Raw genomic sequence first — 27,675 nt, 5'->3', positions numbered from 1 at the left:
TACTCTGCCTTCTGGTATTCCCTCTGTTGCTGGGTTAGCATGGCTAGCTCGTCCATCTTGTTGGAGATCGATCTTATGTTCCCAATAACGATGGATGGAAGGACAGGTCCATGTCGTCACTTCTTAGCTCACACCTGAGAACCAGCACGTTGTCCTCACCTCCTTCTCCTCACCTTGTGGGAAGACATCAGGCCTTACACCAGTTAGCATTGACATGCTACAGGCTGCTAACAGCTGAGTTCACATGTATGACTTCGATGTGTATTTGCTCGTAAAACAAAATGCACAAAACATATTGCTGTATCATTTTGTTTATATGTTTTTGTCTTATTTGATAAATTGGGCTGTTTGGCAACTTTTTAAGTAAGTTTTTTTTTAGTAAATATGCATTCTATAAGTGCAGAAAAATTTAAGCTGCTTGTAGTGGAATGATAATCCTAAGGGAGGAAGAATACAATTATTTTTTTAACAGGTTTGCAAGGAAACTGTTTATCATGTTGATGAGATAGAGGTCTTTGGAACTCATGTGTCAAATTTATCTGAAGTCTTTGTCAAGGTCCTGGTTTCATCATGTTACATTTCACCCCAAGGTATGTTACAACTGACCTGGACTATGGAGTCATTTGCTACATTTCACTCCTTGGTTTTGAGATTAAGTTGTGCATTTTCTGTTTGTGTTACAGAAGCATTTTATCTCTCATTTATTAGATGAAACTTGAAGCAGTTTGAATATACTGAGTTAAAAGAGCTCAAAGTCAGAAATAGAAATGTCACAAATGTTACAAGTGTACCCGGTCTACCCTATCATCCATGATAACATTTTGTTATTGGATTTTTTAAAAAAACTTTGAAAAGGAAATAATTAAACTGGGGCTTGCACAGTGGTGCAATCTTTTTGCACTGTTGCTTCACAGTAAGATGGTTCCTGGTTCGATTCCTCATTTGTGCAGGGTTTCCCCCCCTGAGCATGTCAGTGTTCTTTTAAAGTTCTTCAGCTTCTTCCCACAGTCCAAAAACATGATCATCAGCTAGATTGGTCACTCTAAATTGCCTTTAGGTGATTGGGTGCATGTGATTGGTTGTCTGCCTATATCTGTGATGAGGTGTATCCAACCTCTCACCCAGCGACAGCTGAGATCAGTTCCTCTGCCACCCAAAAGAGTAAAAGCAGTTCAGTTAATATGAAATGATAGATCTTTACACTATTGTTATTAAGCATGTCTACCTGTAGAGGGAGCTGTTTGTTAAATATGCCAAAGCAACAAGAGCATAGTGTTGTGATATTGTGTCAGTTTGTATGAAGAGATGTCTGGGTCTGGTTCTGGCAGTATTAAACTGAAGATTTTGATCTTAATGTTTCTGTCTTTGTGCGTCCACTTCTCAGGTCTCTAGCGCCACTCTCCACTCATTATTGTTGGGTAGACAAACACCCACTCACTTACATCACATTGTCATGCCTCCAAGGCCATGTGGTCAGCTGGGCTGTTACTCTGGACAAAGTGCTCCCATCGGCTTGGGATACAGAAAGTGAGAAACACACAGAAACACACAAAAAAGAACATATTAAATTCACTCTCCAAAATATCACCATCACCTTCTCTTTGTTCTTCTGCAGGTCTGATGCTGCATCTAAACTGAAGCTGTTGCGTTCAGGTGGCTGGCTGAGCAGACAGACAGCTGCAGTTAAAGTCCAATTCACCGTGTTCAGCCCTGCAGCAAATCTGTTCACTAGTGTGACGTTGCTCCTTCAGCGAAACCCTGCAGGTGTCCTGATCCCCTCTGTCAGAGTTCAGTCTGTTCGGCTGTATCACACTCCTGCTGTGTGGGACTATGCTGCTGTGGCATGCCGGGTAAAAGCTACTGTTAGCTCTTTGGTTGTGTTTTATCAATTCAAGCTAAGCCTGTAAACAAAAACAGTCCCAGTTTGTTTCAAAGGAAAAAGTATTGCAGCGCTAAACTGAATACATCTGTTTCTTCCTCCCCTCAGCTTCTCTTCCTCATCTTATCTTTGCTGCAACTCTGGGATCAAGTGTACTTTGTATGGCAGCAAGGGCTTATGGGATACTGGAGGATGCCTTGCAATTGGCTGGAAGTGAGTCCCCCATGTGTGCAAAAACCACATGAGCAAAAATAAATCCTGCTAATAAAAAACAAGATAAACTCTAACCTTCATCAAGCTTGAACATTCAAACCCATGCCCTCGGTTAGAGCACAGTGCAAATCAGACCACGCTGACCTCTCTAAGTGACCTTCACTTCTCACACTGACAGACCTGTGAAGTTATTCACACAGGAAAAAATGTGCTGTAAAATAAACCACTTTTTCTCCCTACTTCACTTTCTTTCTGCAGGTCAGTCTGCTGTTAGTAACCCTGGTGTATTACGCTCACTACATCTATCACTCTGTGATTTTCTTGGAAGTTGTGGAGCTTCTTGAGAGACATGACCACAGAGGACATGTTGATGTCACCCAGCTGGCTGAATGCGAACAAGTGAGAGAAAGAACATAGTGTAAAAGAAGGTCGCCCCCTGTCTTTATTTATGTTATTTTAGTGAAACACTTCCAAACTAAGGGAGCCTCAGAGATAACTCACCACGTTTTATCTGCAGGATATCATTAAACCACAATATTTGACTCTGTAATGTAGTTAAAACAACAAGGAACGCTTAATCTGAGGTTATAGTGTTCTTCATAATACAACCATGCACCGAGCTAAAGCTGTGTTTCTGTGTTCACAGTGTATCCGCAGTCTGTGTGGAGCTCTCCTCTTCCTCCTCAGCATCAGGTTTGTGAGTGTGTTGAGGTTGATCAGGACGTTCGCCACCTCTGCTACTCTCCTCACTCACACAGTCTCAAAACTCTTCTGGCCAATGGTAAAAAACACTGCAGCAACATTAACAGCTAGCAGAAATGAATTCAGTGAAAGCTCCATATTCAATTATTTATGTCCAAGTTTTCAGGTAATTGAGTTGCTGGGAATGTAATAAACTATGAATAGTCTAGATGGTTAATTTTCATATGTCCTAACAGCATAATAATTATCATTATAGATTATCTTCAGCCGTACTGATTCAGGCCTCCTCTGTCCGTTAACCAAAGTAATTTAATGCAGTTGTTCAGGATATTTAGTGTTTTACCTGAATGTGACGCTAAATTCTTATATAAAAACAGCTTTTTAAGATTTTTCTGAATAACTATCCCACTCAGAGTTGAGGAAGTTATTGAACTGAAAGGAGCATTTGGTTTTTACAGTAAAGAGGCGCATTGTTTCCTTCTTTCTCCCAGATTTCAGGTCTTGTCCTGATGTCGGCGCTGTCTTGTTCTGGGAATCTCCTTGTCACAAAAACCTCCAGGGTCCTCACTTTACTTCCCTGCTCACCTCACACTTTGGTTAGTCATTACTGGGGTCACAGGCCCTTGCAGAACCTCCTCCACACGAGATGTGATCTCCTTTACTGGGGACTCCTCAAACTATCATCCCTCATGTGGACAGCAATGGTATACAAGCAAAAAAGTATATTCTTCTTTTTAAAAATATTAACATTGGACACACATTTCCAGTCTTCATCTGTGTTGTGTAATAACCATCTGTTTTGCAGGCTGTAGGTGTTGTGTCATCTTTGGTCAGACGTGCTAAAGCATCCCGAAACAGAAGGAATACCTTCACTGTGACAGAACTCACAAAACATATCAGACGGAGAGTCTTTAATTTCACTGGGAACCCGTGTAAACATGCATGGGCTGAAAATGAAGTGGAGAGGAGGGTAGGAAAAAGCAGTCAAGACAAAATTGAGTCAGACTGCTAGAGTGACTGGATTACATTTTAGACATAAACACTTGTCTGATTACTTAGAGACAATTTTACCTTGTTCATTTTCCAGACACACCACCTTGAAGAATTTGAAAGTTTATTGGATGAACTATTGTTTAAACTCAACGTCCAGTCAGACAGCCTGCACCACATGCTACCCCCAAAGGCTCATCAATCCAGAACAGACAGTCCTGAAGCTTCACTTACACAGGAGCAGCTCCACACAGACACACAGGCAAGCACTCTTCATTTCAGTATCTTCAAAAAAGACACAGGTGTCTCTGACACAAAATGTATCATTTAAAAAAGTATCCCAACGTGTGGAAGAGTAGATGCTGTTTAACTCTGGTGATCTGTTATAGAATTTTATCCAACTGAAAGATGACACAAAGGCGAACAATCGCACAGATGACAGTGACTATGTGGGGATTCTACCTTCATCTCACATGACCAGGTATTTTTTTTATAATCACAATTAGCATAGGTGATGTGATATCATTTGATTTAATGAAACTGTTGTGTTGTGCATGAATAATATGCAGAGCCTACATGGGTTGATAAGTCATCATTACAAAGTCAACAGGGAAATGAGTGGTGATACAAACTTCCTGAACATAACTGCACTGATCACATTTTAATAACAACTGCAATAGTATTAGTAGTTAAACTATGTAAAGAGATTGCTCACATGTCAATGTTAATTATTCCACAATTATTATCAACGATTTGCACAACAATGATGGCATATATAAGTTTCTGGGAGGAATTAGATCATACCTCGCGGGCACCTTAAGTGGTTCTTGTGGGCACCAAGATGACCTCTGATCTAGATGTTTCCACCTGGCTATAGAGAAAGACAGAATATCAGTCCTATGAAAAACTTAAAATATCAGTAGTTACTAAGACTTTTTTTCTTCTCTGTGGTAATTCATCTGTAGGTCGAAGCTTGAAGTGGAGGCCCAATCTCTCCAACATCAGAGAAAAGCTGAAGAAAAATGCGTGTCTCCCCAGGAATCTGAGTCAAACATTACAGTCTGGACTAAAGAGATGTTGCACCAGTTTGATCAGAGGACTGCCAAAGAGAACAGCTGCTGGTTGAGCAATGTTCAGGCCACCCATACAGAGGTAGTGGAAGTTCTGGTCCATGATGAGCCTGGAAGTCTTCTTTCAAATTAGAGTTTATCTCAGATTATATAATTTATGTACAATATATTATTACAATAATCATGTTACTGATATCACTTTAATCAAATAAACAGTTTGAATAAGTCTTCAAAGAGTATTCTGTAATCAGTTAGTATGTGAACCCTTTGGTATGACCTGGATTTTTGCATTAGATGTGTTCTGAGCTTCATCTAAGTCACAACAATGGACAAACACTGTCTACTTAAACTAATACCACACAAACAATTTTATGTTTTTATTGAATGAATCATGTACACATTCATAGTGCGAGGTGGAAAACGTTTGCAAACCCCTAGGCTAATGACTTCTCCGGGAGCTAATTGGAGTCAGGAGTCAGCCAACCCAGTGTCCAATCAAAGAGAGAGGACTGGAGGTGTTGGTTAAAGTTGCTCTGCAGCATAAAACACACACACACACACACACACACACACACACACACACACACACACACACACACACACACACACACACACACACACCTGTTTTGAATTTGCTATTCTCAAGAAGTTTTGCCTGATGTAAACTATGCCTCTCCCAGGAGACCTACGATTAAGAATTGTTCACTATAAGGGTTAGAAGAGTATCTCTAAAAGTCTCGATGTTCATCAGTCCACCCTAAGACAAACTTTCTATGAACATAGAAAGTTTGTCATCTCTCTGGAGGAATAGCCATCCTGTAAAGATAACTGAAAAAGCACAGCACAGAATGCTCAATGAGGTGAAGTAGAATTCTGGAGTGTTATTTCAAGATTTAGACAAATCTTTAGCACATGCTAACATCTTTGATGATGAATCTAAAATATGTTGAACACTAAATAAGAATGGAGTTCATGGGAGGACACTATGGAGGAACCCATTGTGTAGAAACGTTTCTGCACGGTAGAAGTTTTCAAAAGAGCACCTGGATGTCCCACACCACTACTGGCAAAATATTCTGTTGATAGATTAAACCAAAGTTGAGATGTTTGGAGGGGGCACACAACACTGTAAAGAAAAGAAAGGCACAGCACAGCAACGTCAAAACCTCATCCCAGCTGTGATGTCTTGTGGAGATGTCATCTTGGTTTGTGGCTGCTTTGCTGCTGCAGGGCCAGGATAGATCACTATGATAGGCAGAAAAAAGAACCCCCAAGTTTATCAAGACATTTTGCAGGAGAGCTTCAGGCCACCTGTCCGCCAACTGAAGCTCAACAAAAGATGGGTGATGCAACAGGAAAGTGACCAAAAGCACAGAAGTTGATTAACAATAGAACAACTTCAACATAAGAAAATACACCTTCTGGTGTCAGAATCCCTCCTGACTGAGATGCAGTGGCATGACCTCGAGTGAGTGTTTAACGCCAGAGATCCCAAGAATATGGCTGAAAAGAAACAGGTTTTTTTTTTTTAGAAACATGAATAGTCCAGAATCCCTCCTGACTGTTCTGTGGGTCTGTTCTGCAACTACAGAAGATGTTTGTTTGAAGTTATGAATTCTGCCAAAAGAAGCTCTACCAGTTATTAAAACCAAGGGCTCACACCACATCCATGGTTAGTTTAAGCAGACTGTGTCTGTCTATTGTTGCGACTTAGATGAAGATCAGAACACATTATATGGTTAAGTAATGCAGGATTCCAGGTTACTCTTGAAATATATCATTTTTTTTTAGCATCTGTTCCTTAAATATTCAACAAAGTGTTCCCTTAGCTGTAAAAACATATCTGTGGACACATTTATCCGGGAGAAGTGATGATATGGTGTCAATTTATAATGTCATCATGCTACTACGTTGTCTTGTTACATTGCTGTCACTGCACTCAGGGAAACACAACACGCGAGTATCCAATAACATCCTCCAACGTTGAGTTGAGTGGCGAGCTGTGATTGGAGGACAGCCGTTGATGAGGACCAATCAGAACGTGGCAAGTCAGACAAGTTCCAGACGGAAGAGGCGGCGTGCATGTTTTCAGAAGCGATTAGTTTGTATGAAACTACAAGTCAAAGACAACCACAGACACACGTCAGTATTGATCCGAGTGGCGGCTCTGTGCAGCCCAGAGGATTTAGATGACATTCATCAGTGTTGGTAGCAAAGTTAATTAGCCAGATAGTTCTTAAAGCACGTCGTGAACACTGGGCCGCTTCATCTTTGGACAATGAGAAAGCTTGCTCTGCTGCTGGTTGTGCTGCTCGGCGTTGCACATTTTGTAACTGTCAGCAGATGTGAGGATGGTGAGTCTGAAGATTTTAACATCATTTTGCTTTATTTATTACTGAGTAAGCCGGTTACGTGAAGTTCTGACGCAGTTTGTGCATGCTTTCTTCAAGTTAGTGCTGGGTGTGCTGTTAGCGCGCTAGCAAGTATGCTAATGTAAACAGTCAAAAGTCTCAAATATGAGGCTACCTAGCATTACTTATATCTGAAAATATTGAATTTAGATACCCAACACTTTGACAGTGCATGTCCTTCAGTATGCATCTGGATGTTTGTCGCTTTAACTTGTTAGCTCCTCTCCCCATACTTATGCGTTTGATCTATGAGCATAATATAATCTCTGTTCATGAGGAATTCTGATCGTCTGATCTGTGATAATTTAATGACTGTTACTTCTTCTCCGTCAGAAGCTGCAGAAGAAAAAGTGGAGACCGATGAGGAGGTGGACAGCGATGATGAGGATGATGATGATGATGACACTGAAGTGAAAGAAGAGAATGGGGTGTTGGTTCTGACAGACGGCAACTTCGACACTTTCATGGAGGGCAAAGACACAGTTCTGATCGAGTTTTATGCCCCATGGTAAGTGATGATTCACTTCCTTCATTCATAAAGATCCTACAAAATGATCCACGCTATCTATCCCTTCCAGTTTTTTTTAACTCATGTGTTCTTTGTTTGTTCGTAAAGGTGTGGTCACTGTAAACAGTTTGCCCCTGAGTATGAAAAGATCGCTCAGGCCCTTAAGGAGAATGACCCTCCTATACCCGTGGCAAAAGTTGATGCAACAGAAGCAAGCAGCTTGGGGAGCAGGTTTGAAGTGTCTGGATATCCAACCATCAAGATCCTGAAAAAAGGCGAGCCCATTGATTACGATGGAGAGCGGACACAGGAGGGTAAGAACAGTTTGATCCCGGCATCCTCTCCTTCTTTCAACCCAAATTTGAAGTACTTATTCATGATTTGTCGACTGTTTTTTTTGCAGCTATTGTGGCGAGAGTCAAAGAAGTATCTCAGCCAGACTGGAAGCCTCCTCCTGAGGCGACTCTGGTGCTGACCAAGGACAACTTTGATGAGACGGTCAACAATGCAGACATCATCCTGGTGGAGTTCTATGCTCCATGGTGAGCCATTTAGAAAACACTGTTACCACTTTCTGTGTCAGTTGTCTTGAATCAGACCTGGCTAACTCACACCTGTTGTTTTTAAACTGATACACGTTTGTTTGTTGTGATGTTCAGGTGTGGACACTGTAAGCGTCTCGCTCCAGAGTATGAGAAGGCAGCCAAAGAGCTCAGCCAGCGCTCTCCTCCCATCCCTCTGGCCAAGGTGGACGCCACTGTGGAGAATGACATCGCCTCACGATTTGAAGTCACAGGTTACCCCACACTCAAGATCTTCAGGAGAGGAAAGGTGTTTGACTACAACGGGCCCAGGGAGAAATATGGTAGGTCACTCACTGTGGATCTAAACCTTTTTCAGGTCTGTCTTAAGTGTTTTTGTCCATCGCTGATGATCCACCTGTCTTTCGTGTCCTTCCTCAGGGATCGTTGAGCACATGAGCGAGCAGGCTGGGCCACCCTCCAAGCAGGTCCAGGCACCCAAACAGGTTCAGGAGCTTATTAAGGACGGGGATGATGCTGTGATTGTTGGCGTGTTTTCTGGTGAAGATGATGCAGCTTATGAGATCTTCATCGAGGCTTGTGAGTATCACCAACTGCAGAGAAACAAGCAGGAGAAGCAGCAGAAACTCAGCCTGAATTCCTGAATTCCTGGTTGTTGTCTTTGTACCTGTCAGGTAACACCTTGAGGGAAGACTTCACTTTCCGTCACACGTTCAGCTCTGATGTGGCCAACCTGCTGAATGCTTCACCGGGTCAGGTGGTCATTGTTCAGCCGGAGAGGTTCCGCTCCAAGTTCGAGCCATCTTCACGCACAATCACAGTGAAGGTACTGTCTGTTTAATCATTTCAGGTTTTTCATTGCTTGTGTTGTTTTTTTTCCAGATATTTTCTAGTGTTTAAAAACTGGTTGTTCACACATGCCGCTCGTGTTTCTGATCATGTATCAGACGTATTCTCATAAACCGGTTTACTGTTTGTAAGCTGGGGGGGGGGGGGGGGGGTTAGAGCACATGTACGTGCTGGAGTCTTCAGTTAGAGTGACTGTTCTTACGCCTGTATCACTAAAACATGTTTGTGGATGTGTCCACTAAACAAACCAAACAGTCGAGACAAGCAGCTGAGTTGAGCTGTAGAGAGGATTCACCCAGAAACTGTGCTCAACACCCAGATGAAAGCTGTGACTTTTTCTAGAGATTAACTGGTGTATTTACACTTCAGCTCACCTGGATACTTACAAACATTTCCAAGGAGGTTTTCAGGTAAAAGTCCAGGTGACAAATCCATCAGCTTTTTTTACCCACACATGCAGCCTATCCAATCAGCTTTGCTGGATTTGAAGTTGAATGCATGTGTTGAGGGCACAAAAGGTTCCTAATGTATGATACTACATCGTAAATATCTTATATCACATTGACACACATTCAAGTGTAAATGAGCATACACACCTACAAATAGAGAAAAAGATGGAACTTCATGACAACAGGCCTGATGAGTCATTAGCCATTTTTTTTAGATGGGCTTTAAATATTGGGTACATGTTACATTCCCTTACTGGAACCAAGGTTATAATAGTTTTGGATTTGTCATTATAGTTTAGTTTTAGTTTTATTTTCCATTACAGTTTAGTTTTAATCAGTTTTAGAGCAGGCATTCTAGTTTTTATTTAGTTTTGATTTTTGCAACAACGCTAAGTTTTAGCTTAGTTTTAGTTTTTTCATACCTTATTAACCAGGTGCAGGATTCAAAAAGGTCAGAGTAAATATTTTGTGAAACTGTTTATTTTCAAGTCCAACATAGTGCTCACTGCTCAGTCAATTAACTGCAATGTATTTTAAATTTTAGTTTTCCTCTTTAGTTTCGTTTTAGTTAACTATGATAACCTTGATTGTAACCAGTATGTTATTGGAGATTGCACAGGCTGACTAAAAGTGGTGCGTCTGTAAGGTATTGCACAGCCTCCTCTTGTGGAGACTCTGGTTATTCTATCACTGCTAGTTGTTTTCAGCTTGATATAATCACTAAGTGGTGGTGGAGCAAGACCTTTTAAGATTTTGTAGATAGAACATGCAAATGTGCTGGAGGAAGCTTTTGAGAGTGAAACTCTGAATCCCTCACGACTGAGCTTTTATTTAGGTCTAGTAGCATGTTGAGGTCAAATATTAAAGTAAAATGTCCTCACAACAAATGTAGTTGAAAATTCTTCATTATTCACCTCAAAAAGAAACAAGTGAACTAAAGTCTCATCTGTCTCATTTAGGACTCTACAGCTGTGTCAGAGGTGCAGGACTTCTTTAAAAAGCACGTGGTCCCTCTGGTGGGCCACAGGAAACCAAGCAATGATGCCAAGCGCTACACAAAGCGACCCCTGGTGGTTGTTTATTATGGAGTCGACTTCAGTTTTGACTACAGGAAAGGTGAGCCTCATTCTTTCTCTAAATTAGACCTTGAGTCTAAACAGTGGGAAAACCAGTTCTGACACCAGCAGCTCTGACATTAAGACTGCCTTTGGAGGATTTAGAGAACACAGTGAGTGAACATCACTCATCTTTGTCTGTGCTCTGCAGCCACACAGTTCTGGAGATCCAAGGTCCTCGCTGTAGCAAAGGACTTCCCAGAGTACACGTTCGCCATTGCTGATGAGGAAGACTACGCAGAGGAGCTGAAGGGCCTGGGCCTGAGTGAGAGCGGAGAGGAGGTGAATGTAGGAATCCAGGCAGAGGGAGGCAAAAAATACGCTATGGAGCCCGAGGAGTTTGACTCTGAGGTGCTGAGAGACTTTGTTCTGGCTTTCAAGAAAGGTATGTGTTAGTGCTACTTTCTACCTCTTTTTATTCAACTCTACTTTACCACTGAGTGAATAAAACATGCTTCATCTGATTTAGTGGAAATAAACATGTGCGGTGATGTGACGTGATTAACATAAGCTACTATTAGGAAGAACCCTTGAATTTGTGTGAACACTCTTGTCCTGATGTTCTTTCAGGGAAGCTGAAGCCCATCATCAAATCTCAGCCTGTTCCAAAGAACAACAAAGGACCAGTCAAAGTTGTAGTTGGAAAAACTTTTGAAGACATCGTCATGGATACCAAGAAAGATGTCCTCATTGAGTTTTATGCTCCCTGGTGCGGTCACTGTAAAAAACTGGAGCCTGACTATGTGGCTCTGGGTAAAAAGTATAAGGGGGAGAAGAACCTGGTGATCGCCAAGATGGACGCCACAGCCAACGACGTGCCAAACGACAGCTACAAAGTGGAAGGTTTCCCCACAATATACTTTGCCACAAGCAACAGCAAGCAGAGTCCGATAAAGTTCGAGGGTGGTGACAGAACAGTCGATGGTTTCAGCAAGTTTATTGAAAAGCACGCCACAAAGCTGTCACAGAAGAAAGACGAGCTCTGAGAATATCGCTCTCTATGAGGAGCCAAGAACTCTAATCTCAGAGGACGCAGAGGAAGACTCTGAAGGTGAAGGGATCAAAGGGGGGTAAAAAGAAGTTACTGTGATGATTAATGTTCAATCATCGTTTTTAGTTTCTGTTCATTCCAAGAGATTCAGCTTTCTTCCGTTTCTAAAAGCATGTACGCACTGTCGGATTCTTTTTAAATAAAACTCAAAATGGTGGCAGCTTTGTGCGCCAGCACTTGAATGTGACTCTGTGACTGTCTGACAAACACAGGTTAATTCACTAACACATGACAGAAAACAGGTTGGTTAGAAATTCAAGTGTTTAATCACATAAGGTACATTTGTTTTTACACTAATGTAGTTGAGATGAATCATTAAACGTCTAGTTTGGCTGTTTTTAGTCATGGCAGGAGAAAGACGCCTCTGCAGCAGCACCGTGGTCGTAACACCTCTACATCTATAAAACCTTTGAACATTACAAACCTGGCCTGATAATACTCTGGGAAAGTGCATCGTATACTAAAGTTTATCATAACTTCATCTGCTGGATGTTCACAAGAAATCTGCTTGGCTCTCACCAGCTGCAGTGAAAACTCTCCTCTGATGCAAAACTCTGATCTACTGTGAGCACAGTCCTAAGAAGAGAGAGATATTGCAGGGACTGTTGTGTCCATCTCATCAAGGCACTTGAAGAAGATACTGGCACTGATTGAGACGATCCTCCAGGTGTAGTTAGAGGAACCGAGGTGGTTAAGAAAACTCTTTTGTAAACCGCTGGTGGAAGTCGCTGATTTTCTGCAGGACAACTTTCAGCTTCTCTGTGGGGGGCAGGATGGTCATCCTGGACAGAAGATATGTAATGGAAACAGAAATGTTTGAACCAGAAGTGAAATCATGGATGTTGTGCTTCAAATAGGCTGATTTTACCCATTAATTACTCATGCAGAGTCAGTACAACACCAGGGCTTTTATCAGGCTGCTAGTTTAGACTGACCTGAAGTGGAAAGTTCCCTCTCTCTGGCCAAAGCCGCTTCCTGGCACCAAACAGATTCCCTCCTCCTCCAGCAGCCTCATACAATAATACATGTCTGGAACGCAGCCCTCCTCCTGTGGATTTACACACAAACACACACATCTGTATCAAAGATTTAATCAAACAGTCATGTATCCATTAGAAGTGTATTTGAGCTATGCAGACCTTCGCCTTGTCGATGGCCTTCTGAGGTAGAGTGATGCGGGGGAAAGTGTACATGGCGCCCTGTACAGGGTTACAGGTGATACCAGGCACCGTGTTGAATATCTGCTCTGTTAGTGAGGCCTTCTCTGCTAATGCTGCTAACACTGCTGTGCGCTCCTGGAAGAAAAAGCAGAAGTGGAGCTGTCAGTGGTGAAAGGTCACATGAGTTCAAACCAAAGGAAGGATGAGCAGGATATGTAAAAGTTGATCAGTTTAGAATTCTAAAGCTGGATAACGGCACAAAAAACAAGTACTGGAGAAAAAAAAAGCTTACTAACTGATCTTTTTCAGACAGTTTTACAAAAAATGTCACTCCATCTTCAAAGACACAGTACAATCACATCTGTACGGTTTATGACCATACATTATATATATATATATATATATATATATATATATATATATATATATATATATATATATATATATATATATTACATACTACATATAACTAGTGGTGGGACTTGATTAAAAAAAAAATCAAATTAATTATGCCATTTTTAATTAATTAATCGTAATTAATCACATTTTAATCACATCAATATTCAACATCAGAAGCAACACTTTTCAATTCAAACAGATTTTGTAGAAGACTAAATCATTGAATATTCTCATACACAAGTTTAAACAATAAAATCCTGTTTATTTTGGTTAGAAGATGTTTTTTTGTGGACAGATTAAAAAATAATTAATTATTTACAGGATTTGTAATTAATTAATCTAATTAATCACATTTTAACCATATATCTGCTTAAGGTCCCCACATAAAGAATTTGAATTCTAGGGCATTACAAAATTATAGTGCGTGACTAATGGAATGAATACACGAAAAAGAGAAGATTTGTAAATCCTTTTTTTTTTTATCTGGACAATATTAATTAAAATGTCCGTGTTCCCTGCCATTGACATTCGATTACTGTTTACTGCGTCTATAGAAGTAAATTATATTTTTCAGCGGAGGGAGGCGGGTCTGGTGGAGCTTGTCAATCAAAATCCTGCTCGTAAACTACTGTGGGTGGTGCACTCTTTTGACGAGAGCTCAGCATGGATACGGGGAGAAATGTGAGATGACAGAGACACAGAGAGGTGCTGCGAGTCAGAAAAGTTCATGCAGCTCAAAGGATCAAAGGATGGAGCGCCCAAGATGAACACGATCAAAAAAGTTTGATATTTCTATCTTTTGGACCAAAAACTGGAAGAAAGACATAAAAGAAGAGAGTCAACTCTTCTTAAGTAACTTTGGTGTTTACATGGTCAGAGAAAACATTATTATTCGGGTCTTAAAAGATCGTTCAAGATGCTCTGAAATGGCTGGCAGCACATGAGTTAATGTTGCGTTGATTTTTATACCGCATTAATGTGTGGTGTAATTAATTAAACTAATGAACGCGTTAAAGTCACAGCCCTACATATAACAGAAGAAAGACAGTTTAAGATTCAATACCTGAACTGAGCCCATCAAAAGTTTGTCATTTGCCCCCTTGTGGTCAGTGAAGGCACTGCAACAAATTTTGACTACACTCCATTCTGAGCTATGAGGGGTTAATGAGAGCCAGGATATACATTTAAAACTTTTAGATATTTAAATCTGCATGATTGTGTTATTCTTTTTGATAAAGACATTTTAATATCTGGAACCTTCACAAAGTGTTTGACTGTGTTACAGCTGAACATTGAGCCAGCTCTGGAGCAGACTTTCTGTTAGAGAGTCTGATAACTCCAAATGTATAAGGGTGGAGGTTTAGAGTTTGAAGACTTGTAGTTTGGAGGTTTTGGATGGCATACTTTGTTGCTAGTCTCCCTGAAAATGTGCAATTGAGTGGAAAATGTCCATAGAGGTTGAAACACAACCAACTTTCTTCCTTTACCTTGCTATTCATAGAGATATGGGGCGAGATTTTCTTGATTTGGGCTGAGCTGAGCATTTTTCTTGAAGATTACCCATTGTCATAGCCTGTAATAACATCCTGTCCGGCCAGTTATACAGGTCAGTGCTTTCACTACTTCTGAAACGTGCATGGTTGCAACTCCTAGTGTTTGCAGGAGGAGACTGATGACAAAGAAAAAAACACCTCCATGTAACAGTTTATAATCCTTCATGCTAATGTCTATTCTAATGTCTGTGATGTTCTCACAGAAATTAGCAAACAGCCACAGCACAGATTCAAAGCTGATTATTCCAGAGCACCACGTGAGGACTTGAGCGGGCTCAACACAGGCTTTATGTTGTTATACAAGCAGTATTTACACAAGTATATTCTGTGTTTGCATACACCGGAGTTCGACCAGGATGTGTATCAGCTGGTGTGTGTGTGTTTTCAGACCTTCATAAATGTAGTGTAGGAAGGCTCGTCAGGCTGGGGCGGGTTCACCACCAGGTCCAGAAGAGCCTGACCAGGGACAGGGGGGCAGAGACGCACAGACACAAGTTTGGTGAGCTGAATCTTCACCTCAGGGTCCAAGTTAATGATCTCCATGTATCCGCCTCGGAATCCACACCTGACAGAGCAAACAGAGGGGAGGAGTCAGGCAGGAGGACTCACCTTTAACACAGGTGAGGTACATCACAGGGTGGAGGTGTGTGTTTAGTTACTCACTCTCCCATGTAGCACTTGGAGGTGGAGTGGAAGGAGGCCATCTCCACGGTGCTGGAGTACTCTGGTCCCATCTCAAACAAAACCTTCTTAAAAGAGTGAAATTTACAGCCCTCTGCGTACACATTATCCTGATACACCTGAAGAAGAAAGACACTTTTAAACAACACAATCATTTTACAACAAGCTGAACTGAAACATGAACGCTGAGCCAAATTAAAAACACAGACGGTGATTCACCTCATCAGCCATGAGGAAGAGATTCTCCTCTTTAGCGAATCGGATCACATCTTCAATGCACTGTCTGCTCTGGACCTGACCTGCCACACACAAGACGAAGCCCTGAGTGAACAAACACACTAACAAAGTCAAAGGACGTCGGAGTCGTGCTGTCACAGTGCTGTCCCACTTACCAGTGGGGTTTCCAGGGTTGATGATGCAGAGGACTCGAGGGTTGCAGTGCTGCCTGGCTTCATTGAGAGATCTCCTGAGCTCAGCAACATCCAGACCCCAGCACTTATCCTCATCCAGGTAGTAACTGACCTGCACTGCACCCAGGTCTGCCACAGCTGCCGAGTACAGAGGGTACTGTGGGATGGAGATCATCACTCCTGTACGGTCACGACCCTCGCCGCGCACCAGCAACTTCAGCATGGTCTGAGATTAGATGGAGGATAGCGAGGGAGGACAGAGGAAAGAGCAGGGTTAAGACGGTGTGAGTTGAAGAAAACAGTATTTCAGTAAAATGCAAATTCAAAAGTAGCATAGAAGAAGTTTAAAACGGTGTCTACAAAAATGAAAGCTTTTGCGACTTTTTCTTCAATAAACACGTTGAGCTTAAGTTTAATTTGAGCCAAAAATGACGAGAATACCGCTGTCTACTAGTCATCAGATCTGACAATGTTTTAGCTGTTTGAGTAAATCATTGTTGAAACAGTCAAAGTCATCAGTTATAGTTAAACTATTTTTAGTCAGTGCCAATAAAAACTCATAAGTGACTGTTCATTGAAAAGGTTTTGTGCAAAATCTAATCCTGAGAGGACAAGATCTCTCTGCTTTACATCCAGGTCTTGTGTCACCCTGTAAGGATTCTGTTCTGCATAATCACATGTGCAGAACTTCTGCCTGTTGCTAGTCTCCAGGTCCTGTTTCCATACAGGCTTTTCATATTTTAAAGGAAGAAACACACTGAGCGTTGTTGCTTGTGAACATGATTGGGTGCTTTTTATATTTTATTTTATTATCTATTTTTATTAGCACCAATATTACAGGTTACAGGCTGTTTTAAAATGCTACTTCTTAGCTGACTGATCAGGTCGAGCAGGACTGGATTGATTTACAGCACCTCTAGGTCTCTTTAACAACACCAAGCCGACTGATGAGGTTTAGAAGTGAAAAGAGATATCTGTCTTTGTCTCCGCTTAAAATGATTTCTGTGATTGTCCAGAAAAAGGACAGAAGAGCAGAAGAGAGCTAAATGGGAGAGTGATCCAGCCTGAGCTAAAGGCTAACACAGGAACTAAACTGTTTGTGATAATGTCCATTCCAACCCACATGCAGGAGTTACTAGGGCTGGGACGATATGTTTAACTATTCTTGCGATTCAATTCTATTACGATTTTTGGGTGAACTGGTTTGATTTAAATTGCAATTCTTTAATATTTACGGTTTTTGCGATTTTAAGTTTGCTTTTTAAAACCAGATCATGTGAAAAAGTTAAATGATGACAATGATGTCTACAGACTTTATCAAGAGCCATATTTTTCCATAAAATGCACATCACGTCAGGGAGAAACATTTCACCCTCTGCTGGAGGAAAGTGGTAACTTTTTTCCCAAATAGTTTATAAACAAAGACTGAAATGAAGAATTTCAATTACAATTTTTTTTTCTCCAACTCCTAGCAGTTTCACTGCAGTGGTCTGTTCAAACTTGAGAGTCTATCAATAAAATTACATTATTTTCTTTATTAATCCACCGGCAGAACTTTTTTTATTTGCAGCAACTTAGGCGTCATTTTTAGTTTTTGATATCTCAACAGTTTTTTGGGGACTTGTCAAATAAATGTGGCTCATATTAAGTTTGATAAAGCAGTTTTTTTAATCAAAAGTAAGACATTAATATTTGCTTAAATATTAGATTTTGCAGCATGGCGCTGTAGGCGATGGGGTAATGTTTGAGGTTTGTGTCCTTGGAAAGGTTATCCACTTTTTGCAAGCTTTAAATTTGAAAACACTGAAATTATCAAATGTATTTTAGCTTTTCATTTCCGTGCTAAAAATTGACGTACAAAGCAATGATGATCTTATGCTAATGATGAATAACGACCTATGAGTCAGCCCTGTGTGGCGGCATCAGTAGCATGAGATATAACTTGTCTAACTGGATGAAAAGACAAGGAAGAAATGATCATCACTGTGGGTTATTTAAGGGCCTAATTGAGGTGATTTAATGGCCTGATTTTACCCACAAGCTAGTGGTTGATTTGGCAGAAAACCGGAGCATTTGTCAAAGGCTGATAAAGTACAACTAATCTGGAAAGTGACAATCTCCCTGGTGTTGTAAATGTGAAAGGTGCTCACAGAGTGCAGAACAGATCGCCTTTGTAAACGGTTTAACTGGGCCAAAAATGTCACGCTTTAACAGCTGATATCACGTAGTGCAGGAGTTAAGTGTATCTTAAGGTCATTCAGTAGCCTGATTGGGTTACATAAAACAGGAGAAAGCTGCTCTGACAGTCACAAAGGTCCCTGGGTGGAGTCAAGTTTCACCTGTTCAAAGTACAGCTGAGTGTATAATTAACGGGAGCCAAACAGAGAAAAGACATTTAAGCTGAAAGTAGGTCATGTGTGATGGATTTATGTGAAATAAAAACTCATAAAGCAGTTTTTGGTGCCTGTTCTTCACTTTGTCGGCACTTTTCTGGAGATAATAAAGAGGAAATCATACCACGATGGCATCACTGGCTCCAGTGGACAGATAGATGTTATCAGGGTTGGAGGGGATCCCACCGTCCCTCTTCTCGATGTAGCGTGCCACATCCTGACGAATACACTCGATGCCCTGGCTCGCACTGTAGGCCCCTTTAACGCACAGGAGTGGACTTTGATTCAAACACAGCGAGCTGCATCGATTACTTGATGTCCCGTTTAGATAGTGTTCTAACTGTCCAGATCAATTATTTATGAGCAGACAAATGGAGGCGGATGGTTGTGACGTGTGTGTTTGTTTTAGAAAGGCGGGATGTGACAGTGGTTGGTGGAGAGAGAGGGAGTTGTCTGACCTATGCTGTGGCCTCCACATGCCTCAAGAATTCGGCGCGCTCTTTGCTTGGCGTCTTCTGGAAACTTGTTGTCTTCCAAGAGTTCAGGGTAAGAACACAAAGCCAAGACCTGAGAAAGGAGGAGACAGAAGAGAAGACCAAAAAGAAATTCAGCATACTTGAAATAGTAGTTAACTCCTCGAAAGCTAATATGCAAAAGATGGTCCTACCTGTCTGAGAAATGTGATTGGTTTCTGGCCCATGGCGTGGGCGTCGCCTATGTTGGCTTTGATAACTTCTGTGAAGGGTTTCTTGACGCCCTGGAAAGATAAAAACATAGAGACTGTGAGATACCTGCAGGAATCTGGAGCATACACTGCTGAGCAAAACACTTTGTACATGTCTAGACAGCTCTGCAATAAACAACGTGTTCATACACGCAAGACGAGATACATAGGTGAAGACCAACATGAAACTTAAAGTGAGGTTTGGACACTTAAAGGTTTGGCTGAACAAAGCTGAAGACCATGACTTGGTTCATGACTGTGGATTGGTTTTGTTGCAAAACTGAAACTTCTTAGAAAACGTCCTCAGGACATTTAATAATTCAAACATGTCTACTATTTGACTCATTATCTTATCAGGTGTTAGTAGTGTTAGTAGTTTACAAAAGAAGGAGACCACAAATACACAACTTCAAATTATTATTAAGGCTTGATAGAGCCTGAAACGTAACACTGACCCAAATGTAATTAAAACATGTATTAAAGCTTGAAATGTAAAGACAGGTCAATAATGTAACAAAAGTGATAAAACCAAATTTAATTTTATAAAATGTAGTAAAACCCAAAATATACAAAGTTGTTACTTTCTGTTTTGTTTTTGTTTTTATTACATTTTGGGTCATTGTTAGTTTTGGGCCCTAACAAGGTCGTATATAAAGATGAATCATATGACAGCTCCCTAAAAGTGAAGTCAGACTAATGACTCCCTGTAGGCTGTATAATACTTAGACGTGTCATCCATGTCATCATCCATTTGTTTTTAAGGCATTGATCTGTAGCCTGTCTTCATTAGAAATGGTGTTGGAAATGCTAGCCTAATGTAACTTTAGTTGAGCTATCGAGACAAAGAGGTAGAGCTGAGGCTAACAGCTGTGGTAAACATGTTCTTCAAGTCAGTTGTTCCTCAAATAACATGAACACTATGATCTTTTGTTTACGTTTGTGGAAAGATTGGAATTGTTTAAAAAAGGTACTCTGAGAGCCTGCCTCAAGTGGAGACAAAAGGAACTGCAGACTTAAACACTTCAGCATGAGCTTCATTTCTCACGACTGGAGGTTGTCACATCGCTCATAAAGCCTCCTCCATAAGACCGGATTAAACATGAGTCAGACTTTTAAATTAGAACAAAGGAGCATCTTTTGATTTTAGAAGGTTCTTATAATTAGGGATGGGTACTTTTTACATTTGAAAAGATACGGTATCAATGCCCGGTACCGGTACCCAATAGTACCAATTTTTGGTACTTTTATGGGTGTTTGTGTGGTAATACATGTTAATTTGTTTAAAAATGAAAGCTCAAAGTTTTTCAATTTAACATATTTGTTTCTCAATACATAAATGCTGTGTTCATGTCCAGCATGGAAAATCGCTTACTTTTTCATTCTCTCACAGTCACAAGGATGCGTTGAGGTACCTAGTCACAGTTTGATTTTACATGAATCAGTTGTACTCAGTACTTCAGATGGGATTTGGTCGGTACCTATAAAAGTATCAAATATGGTACCCATCCCTAATTAGAATGCTGATTAATTTCCTTAAAAGCTTGAGATATCTAAAGTAACAAAGACAGGAGATGAAAACACAAAATAAACTTCTGCAACTTTATGCAGCGTGACAGCAAAGTAGACGAGGAAAAGTCATTCAAACATCCACATTTTATATTGTAAATGTTTTTTTTTACCTAACACAAGTAGCTGCTAAGGTGGATGGTTGATTTAGCAGTTTTAATCAGCAAGTTCACTGTGTTTTGGTTTGGGGTTGGACACCAATGTCACATCTTCCCCAGTTGAAATCATAAAGGAGGTGGAGCGAATGATGTGGAATTAGGTGAATGAACGCTAGCGTCACATCTGTTGCTAGCTGCTGGCTCAGAATCACAGAATCAAAGCAGAGACACTTGTATTCATCTCACACATGCATCCCCTCTCATTAGCAGCCCTTTGTTTCACAGAGACCCTAGCTGGCACAGAGTCCTTTCTGGCTTGCAGGAAGTGCTGGCTGGTTTGAGCAGGGATGACGCTGTTGCTGCTACTGCTGTTGCTGCTGGGCCGCACAGTGACACAAACCCCCCTCTGTTTCTGGCTGTGGAGGAGAATTGCTGGCGTAATCCAATTGCATGACGCGCAGAGTCTTTCTTGTGTCTGTCCTCATCAAAAAGATTTACTGACTTTTCATCTTCATCCAATCAGCTAACTCCATCTTTGTTCTCCTGATCAAATTGGATCTCTGGTTTGGCGCCTGTTGGTCTGTTTTGCTACACCTGTCTCTGTTTATTTAATAAGATGATGTCATAATAGATGCAACTTCACGCAAGGGGAGGAAGGAAGGTACAATATTGTATCATAAAACTTAAAAACTGCTACATTTTTCCACATTAATATTTGATATTTAACATGTTCATAATTTTTTATACTTGCATTTTCAAAAGCCTCAATAATGCTGATTTTTAACCCTCTGAGACCCAAGCTTTTGTCTGGTGTGCATTTTTATTTCTCCTTGCTGTTTGTGATAAGTAAGACCTCATAGGTGTAATGACTAAACCTGGCCTTTTGGCAGGAAGTTGAGTTATTTGTGTTATGAGTTCACAATTTTTTATTTGTGTTATTTTACTTAAAAGGGACAAAGGTCAAAGTTTTACAAAAAGAAGTTTAATGGATGTGAGAGGCACGAATGTAACATCCACGTATGTTGTGTATGCTGGGTCTAGGGGGTTAAGTCCTATATATATATATATATATATATATATATATATATATATATATATATATATATATATATATATATATATATATATATATATATACATATATATATATATATATAGTTTTTTTTTTCAAATTTCAAAAAAAAAAAAACTTACAGTCTTTTGAATTCAAATACAAGTGTAAATCACAATCGTTTGTAACTTGGGTCTTAAAAAAACAAAAACAAAACAAGAACAATGAAAATAAATATGCTGGATTCTAACACAGTTTTCTACCAGACTTGTCTCACTTGAAGAACATAACAGAAAGTTATTGTCCGATTTATAACACACAGACTGAATTCTATTTTGCTGCTTTGGCTACCGTTGTTTGCCGGTGGGGAAATGTGATACAACCTGTCTTGAACTCCAAGGTGATGTCAGTTGGGACATGTTTTTTGGTTAGCAAACAGGTGTCTCGAGTCATAAAGTTAAATAGATGAAAATCTACTTTTGATTAACTGAAATCAAGGTTTGGAAACTCAACACACAGTGCAAGTGATACTACTCCCGTTGTGCCTGGAGATATTTAGACAGCAGAAATGGTCAAAACCAAACACATCATGCTGTTAGGAGGTCACAGGTCACAGAATCTGAAAGGCAAAGAGTGCAAATCTTTTCATTTGAGGCTATATTATAATTTCTCTGAGTGTAGTTGCATGGTGGTGAAAGCAGGTCCAACAAGGTCCCTTTGGTTTAGCGTTAAATCAGATATAAGCTTGTTTGAGCTCTCAGTAACTGGATGCAGCGCGGCCCTTTTTTAGTCTTCAGCTCCGAGCAACAAAGGCACTGCTGTTCTCCGAGCAGGAGAGAGAAAGGAGCTGCTCCATCCCCTCCTCCCCGGGCTCAGAGCTGCGCTCTCCTGCTCACTCAGCACCAGGCACTGATTACACAGGCCGGACCACTGAACCAGGCAAAGAGCTGCAGAGGGGATGATCAGAAAGTGACCTGACAACTCAAGAGAATTCTCGGTCAGTTTGTGTTCCCAATGAAATCTAACATTAACTCTACAATACTTTCTTCTCAGTTTCAGTCAGGGAGGTAGAGCAGTAGAGTTTCGTGTGATGAGAGCATCTGAAAATAACTCTTTATGTTTGTTTAAGAGTTGCTAAGTTTTGATTCAAGAAAGTGCTTCTTTGACATTCTTTTTTAAGTTCACGTGATTTAATCGTAAACTTTCAACCCTCCATCAGTGATCAGCAGTCACATGAGGCCAACTGTGACTTAACTGAGTTGAGCTTCAACTAATGAAAACTAATGAATAACTGCTGCTGCTTTTCTCATGTGATCATATAACTTGATATGATTTCACACAGGATGCCACATGTGATCATACAGAGCAACTAAACTGTAAAGAATCCAAACACACGGGCTGGAATAACTGACAGCAACAGAAAACAACATAAAACACAAAAGCTCAGTCTCTCTGTCACCTCTCCATTGTCATGGAAATGCAGGGTTCCCAGCAGCTGAAATCCAAGCCTGAATTAGCTCACCGCAGTGCAGACAATGTCATACCAGATGTCTGTGTAAGGATTTATAAGGGTCATCGCCACACCAGCACACGGCTCCACAAACACACACTAGCATAAAATCTGCTGAGCCAGCAGTAAAAGTGTTCCAGTCACAGATCTGACAGGAAGCAGACCTGCAGATTTCTGGGCAACTGCAGAGAAGTGAACCCCTCTGACCCCTCAGAGGACTCCTGGATGTCACTCTTAACACTGCCCCTGTTCACATTTTCATTTCCACGGGCTGCTCTGTTTTACAGGTGGAGTTCATCCTGGAGCAGAAAGTTTGATGTTTGCTCAGAAAACTAGAAAAGCAACTTATATTGACTTAACACACTTCCAAACTTCCTGTTTGCAAAGGTTTGTTTACACTTCTATACTAACATGCCCTGGGCTTTGGACTTGCCTGCACTATCATCTTCATGTCACAACTGATGTGGGATGCTGCAAACTATGCTACATTAAGTGACCAAAACCTTGAGCAATAGATGTGTTTTTGTTCTTCCACAAGGAGAAGAAAAACAAGCAGACTACCCAGAACTGGAGCCCTTTGCGCAGAACCAGGACTGTTTGCAATGACGCTCCTTGCAGGGAAAAGCTCATGACGCTGTCGGGCCTCACAGCTGCAGCTTCGTCCAATGGAGTTGCTCCCAAGTGGGGAGGAGGGACGCAGCGCAAACCCAGGGACACAAAAGAGGGCAGAGAATGTACCCTCTCATCTTACATAATAACCCTTCACCATATACACATCCTCCTCCCTGGATCCTGCACTCACTCCAGGCTAGAGCAGTGTGAGTGAAATGCACTTCAACCTGGATTGAGTAGTTCCCCTGCAGCACATTACAAGTCCTGCGTGGAGGACATACCTCCAGCCAGGGTTGCATTACAGCTTTTAAGAAGACGCCTGCTCAACCTGCTCGCCCTCTCTTAGGAAACCAAGGAGGATCAATGTTACTAAAGCAAGATGTAATATGAGTGGTTACACGCAGCATGTAACAGGCCCACCGCTGGGACTTTTAAGGCTGACCTACTGTCTACGTCCTGAACGCTCTATCCCACCCAGTCAGCAAAAACATGTCCACAGCAAGTGTCTCATTCACGTAGACCACCTACTTCTCCTTCTGATCTCTGTTTTTTTAATAAATATCTACAAGAAAAAAGCAGGGACGTGCATTTTTTTAACAAACAGAAAAAAATATCACTTGTATGCCTCAATCCACAGAAAGACATTGGGATAAAAAGATGAAATATTATTTTAAGCAGAGCTGTTGTTACATGACAAATCAAAACATGAAATTCCCAGATCAAATGAAAACAGATTGATGTGTTCTGGTGTTTTCTGAGGTCAAAATCCAGCTGTTCAAGGGAAAACATCTGCTAATCATTAGTTCATCCTTAAATCAGGCCTGTTTTTCTGTTTACAGCCCACTGACTTTAACCCCTTAGACTGTAGACCTACAGATACCATATGTTTACATTAATATAACAGCGTTTTGTAACTGTTGCTGTACTTCCCTCTTACTGAAACATGCACTAAGATCATAAATCTGCTTTTTCGTGTTTTCTCTGTGTGCATTGTCAAACTTTCCCGGGGACGCGCGTGCAGCAGCACCCCCCAACACGTTACCTCTTTCAGCTCCTTCTCTATCTGCACCGCCCGCTGCACGATGGGACCTCGCACCGCGTACTCGACCCGCTTCACATTAGGGTTCATGGTGTCCAGAGTTAGCACCTTGCCGCGGTGCGGGACCCCGTTCACTGCCTGTTGGGACATTTTCTTTTTTGTTATGTCACGCGCACGGTGTTTTCCGCCGTTGTCCCTCGCGGGAGTGATATCTGAAACATAAAAGCAGATGGAGAAACATCATGAATGAACAGAAATCCGCATGTGAAGCTGTTCGCAGGCAGATAAAGAGTATCAGTAGTTACCAGTTGTTCGGCAGGAGAAGTTAGCTCGGCTTGCGCGCGTGTTTACTTTCCCTCCAGCTCCTCGAGCCCTGACTGACAGTTGAGCCTCTCGCGCTTCATATTCCCACCCGCTCGACACGCCTTCGCTCGCGCCTGCCCATGGTTGGCTGAATTCCTTCACTAACTTTTCCTCTGTTGCTGCAGCGGAGCCACGGAGCACTTTATGTGCGGTCGGACCAACTTCACCTCAAGTGCCCTTCGCGTGCAGAAAGGAGGAATCTTTTCCAGTTTATCCCAAATTAAGAGTAAAAAATATCGTACTCGGGATAAAGGGTTAAATTACGAGTGCAGTTTTTACAGCCCTATGCTGTTTGTGTGTGTGTTTTTTTTCTAAAACGAACAGTATTGGGGTGGAAAAAGAAGCACTGAGTGTTGTTTGAAACTGACCCAAACTAAGTAATATAAGCAGCTGTATTTATTTCCAATTAATTGAAACGCAGCCAGTCCCACTTTGGAAAATATATTTACCGTATGTTTACTGTATGTGTACTGTTTATTCTTAGATCTATTGCAATATTTTTGAAAAACACATCTAAATGAAAAGTCAACTTTTTATGCTAACAGCCTTATAACACTGACGACTAAACAACAACAAAAACAACAACCATTTCTTTATAGTATTCAGCCTCCAGATAATATATTTAGATGTTTTGGTCAACACAGACAAAGATGTTCTGGCCAGCTAGCTCATCTGCATCATCAGTTGTCTTCTTGCTTTTGGTTATATAGTGTAAGTGATCCCAGCCCTCTAAAATTACAGGTTTTACAATCAAAACAAAAAGCTAAAAGAAGATAAAATGATATAAGCAGACACCTTTTTGGGCATTATGACCAAGAACATTAAACCCAAGTAGCTACAGACTTTCAGCCATTGTATGTTTGTTATTTACTAACTGGCTTTCCCACTTTGACACACTGGAGTTTCCTTAAAGATAAAGCGACTCAGATAAGTATATGAGCAAAGTGTTCTGTTGTGCTTTAGCTTTACAAAGAAACCATCAGCTTCAGTTTCACCCACTTTCTCATTTTGCTGAATAGCTCTGAAAAAACACATCTCCATCTCAAATTTAGGTTGGACAAGAATTAATAGTGTTGTTCTTAGGTTATAAATCAAAGGCTCAAATGGAGTAAACTAAAATGTCATTATGTAAGCTGAAGAGCTTTACATTGAGGGTTTTGTTTCAAAAAGTGTAGAACTCACATCACTGCTTGAGTGTGTTAATACTGTGTGGAATCATAGGGCAGCATGGGGATCCTTTAATCTATCATGTGCCTGGCATTATGAACTGAGATTTTAGAGCAAGACCCCCAGACTGGAGAGGTTAATGCCTAAGCTTTTCATTTTGCTATAATGCTAACATAATTGACAAAAGCAGAGTTGACTGTTAACCTTGAGGCAAAGTCACATAGAGTTAAGATAAGAAGAAACATACAAAGAAGCAGTCCTCAGTAGTCAGGGATCAGCAGTTCAGCATGGAGCATTTTGCATTTCTCAGCCTGTTATTTATCGCACAGGTCTTTGTATGACAGGTTTGATACAAGATGATGACACCAACCTCTGCCTTTACAAGGATACTAGACAGCAAAAAGAATCACTGTGTTGGGAGAAGTTGAGAAGACAGAGAGTCAACTTGGAATAGTGCAGGATTTTAAGAAAATATCAAAACTACACTTTGCTAATCTTTTGTTTGGACAAGAAAGACAGGCAGAGACGGAGAGAGTGCAACAAGATAAGCTCACTACGTGTGAGAAAGATGGGGTGTGAGATGGAGAAACCCCCCTCTTGTCTTGGAAAGAACTTGGGAAAGACATTTGATATCCTAAACTAAAATGGCTCACGTACAAGCATGTGATGTCCCTGTGACTGAAGTGTGTCATAGAGTGCATAATTTGCCAGTACATTACAGCATAATCTGATCTATCTGACCTATATATCATTTCACAACAGAGCTCAACATTCAGGTACAGGTAATACTTTAATTCTGAGTTTGTGAGACTTTAATATGTTACAATTTAAAGGATTAATCTGTGTCATGTTGTGACTTTGGCCTTGACTCACAGTCACAACATGTCTGAACATAAGCAGGTTCCATTTTTAACACACCTAATGTACAACTGTTACCAAGGCCAAAACTACATGTCATGTTTGTGCGCGTTTGATTTTCTGCTTGGGTGTGTCAAAAAAAGTAACAATATTACTGACATGTTTTCAAAGTTGCGGCTGTTACTTCCAATTGAATGGAGTACTAACCTGAAACAAAATTTCAATTACTTTTATATAACTGTCATCGTTTTATAACTGAAGTGTACTGGAGTGTTTACAATGTGTGTCATGTGCCGCCTTGGCAGGTGGAAC

At 40.8% G+C, this 27,675-nt stretch overlaps 3 protein-coding genes across 4 annotated transcripts in view; 2 read left to right on the top strand and 1 right to left on the bottom strand.

The window, feature by feature from the left end:
• Positions 1 to 5,016, top strand: part of pkd1l1 (polycystin 1 like 1, transient receptor potential channel interacting) — a 30,152-nt gene extending 25,136 nt beyond the window's left edge. Inside the window, exons 47-56 of the mRNA XM_074693653.1 lie at positions 1,385 to 1,527; positions 1,616 to 1,850; positions 1,988 to 2,092; positions 2,351 to 2,491; positions 2,739 to 2,873; positions 3,286 to 3,498; positions 3,600 to 3,764; positions 3,882 to 4,046; positions 4,174 to 4,265; positions 4,750 to 5,016. Coding sequence (XP_074549754.1) covers positions 1,385 to 1,527; positions 1,616 to 1,850; positions 1,988 to 2,092; positions 2,351 to 2,491; positions 2,739 to 2,873; positions 3,286 to 3,498; positions 3,600 to 3,764; positions 3,882 to 4,046; positions 4,174 to 4,265; positions 4,750 to 4,987 — 1,632 coding nt within the window. The 3' untranslated portion in view covers positions 4,988 to 5,016. The remainder of the gene's footprint in view (positions 1 to 1,384; positions 1,528 to 1,615; positions 1,851 to 1,987; positions 2,093 to 2,350; positions 2,492 to 2,738; positions 2,874 to 3,285; positions 3,499 to 3,599; positions 3,765 to 3,881; positions 4,047 to 4,173; positions 4,266 to 4,749) is intronic.
• Positions 5,017 to 6,897: 1,881 nt separating this feature from the next.
• On the top strand, positions 6,898 to 11,966 carry pdia4 (protein disulfide isomerase family A, member 4). 2 transcript variants are annotated; one of them, XM_074693400.1, is made up of 10 exons: positions 6,898 to 7,208; positions 7,602 to 7,773; positions 7,882 to 8,087; positions 8,177 to 8,315; positions 8,433 to 8,638; positions 8,736 to 8,894; positions 8,990 to 9,141; positions 10,573 to 10,729; positions 10,880 to 11,113; positions 11,299 to 11,966. In XM_074693400.1, the coding sequence occupies exons 1-10, from the start codon at positions 7,133 to 7,135 to the stop codon at positions 11,712 to 11,714; spliced, it is 1,917 nt and encodes a 638-aa protein (XP_074549501.1). In that variant the 5' UTR covers positions 6,898 to 7,132; the 3' UTR covers positions 11,715 to 11,966. The 2 variants fall into 2 exon arrangements, with proteins under 2 accessions (XP_074549501.1, XP_074549500.1); XM_074693399.1 differs by having other exon boundaries at positions 7,599 to 7,773; positions 11,299 to 11,965.
• A 71-nt stretch (positions 11,967 to 12,037) lies between these two features.
• On the bottom strand, positions 12,038 to 25,412 carry LOC141807406 (alanine aminotransferase 2-like). The gene is made up of 12 exons (XM_074693401.1): positions 25,281 to 25,412; positions 24,979 to 25,187; positions 19,043 to 19,132; positions 18,834 to 18,942; positions 18,500 to 18,633; positions 15,965 to 16,208; positions 15,792 to 15,871; positions 15,555 to 15,691; positions 15,282 to 15,456; positions 12,919 to 13,074; positions 12,715 to 12,827; positions 12,038 to 12,561 (listed from the first exon to the last, which is right to left on the bottom strand). Exons 2-12 carry the CDS (start codon positions 25,123 to 25,125, stop codon positions 12,471 to 12,473), a joined length of 1,476 nt encoding a protein of 491 aa, XP_074549502.1. The 5' UTR covers positions 25,126 to 25,187; positions 25,281 to 25,412; the 3' UTR covers positions 12,038 to 12,470.
• Between the last annotated feature and the right edge of the window lie 2,263 nt (positions 25,413 to 27,675).

This window comes from Halichoeres trimaculatus, unplaced genomic scaffold (assembly GCF_033239565.1).
Source record: "Halichoeres trimaculatus isolate MK-OKI-2021-1 unplaced genomic scaffold, fHalTri1.1 fHalTri1_scaffold_18, whole genome shotgun sequence".
In the NCBI taxonomy this organism is placed as follows: Eukaryota; Metazoa; Chordata; class Actinopteri; order Labriformes; family Labridae; genus Halichoeres; species Halichoeres trimaculatus.
The sequence above is the reverse complement of the archived record's forward strand: the minus strand, read 5'-3'. Positions and strand labels throughout refer to the sequence as shown.

Coding starts and splice junctions, on each gene's coding strand:
- pdia4 (XM_074693399.1), top strand. CDS start 7,133: ATGAGAAAGCTTGCTCTGCTGCTGGTTGTGCTGCTCGGCGTTGCACAT. Junction 8,639..8,735: donor CGGGCCCAGGGAGAAATATG/GTAGGTCACTCA, acceptor GTCCTTCCTCAG/GGATCGTTGAGCACATGAGC. Junction 8,895..8,989: donor TGAGATCTTCATCGAGGCTT/GTGAGTATCACC, acceptor TGTACCTGTCAG/GTAACACCTTGAGGGAAGAC.
- LOC141807406 (XM_074693401.1), bottom strand. CDS start 25,125: ATGTCCCAACAGGCAGTGAACGGGGTCCCGCACCGCGGCAAGGTGCTA. Junction 15,872..15,964: donor CAACCCTGGAAACCCCACTG/GTAAGTGGGACA, acceptor TGTGTGTGGCAG/GTCAGGTCCAGAGCAGACAG. Junction 13,075..15,281: donor CCTACACTACATTTATGAAG/GTCTGAAAACAC, acceptor TTTTTCTTCCAG/GAGCGCACAGCAGTGTTAGC.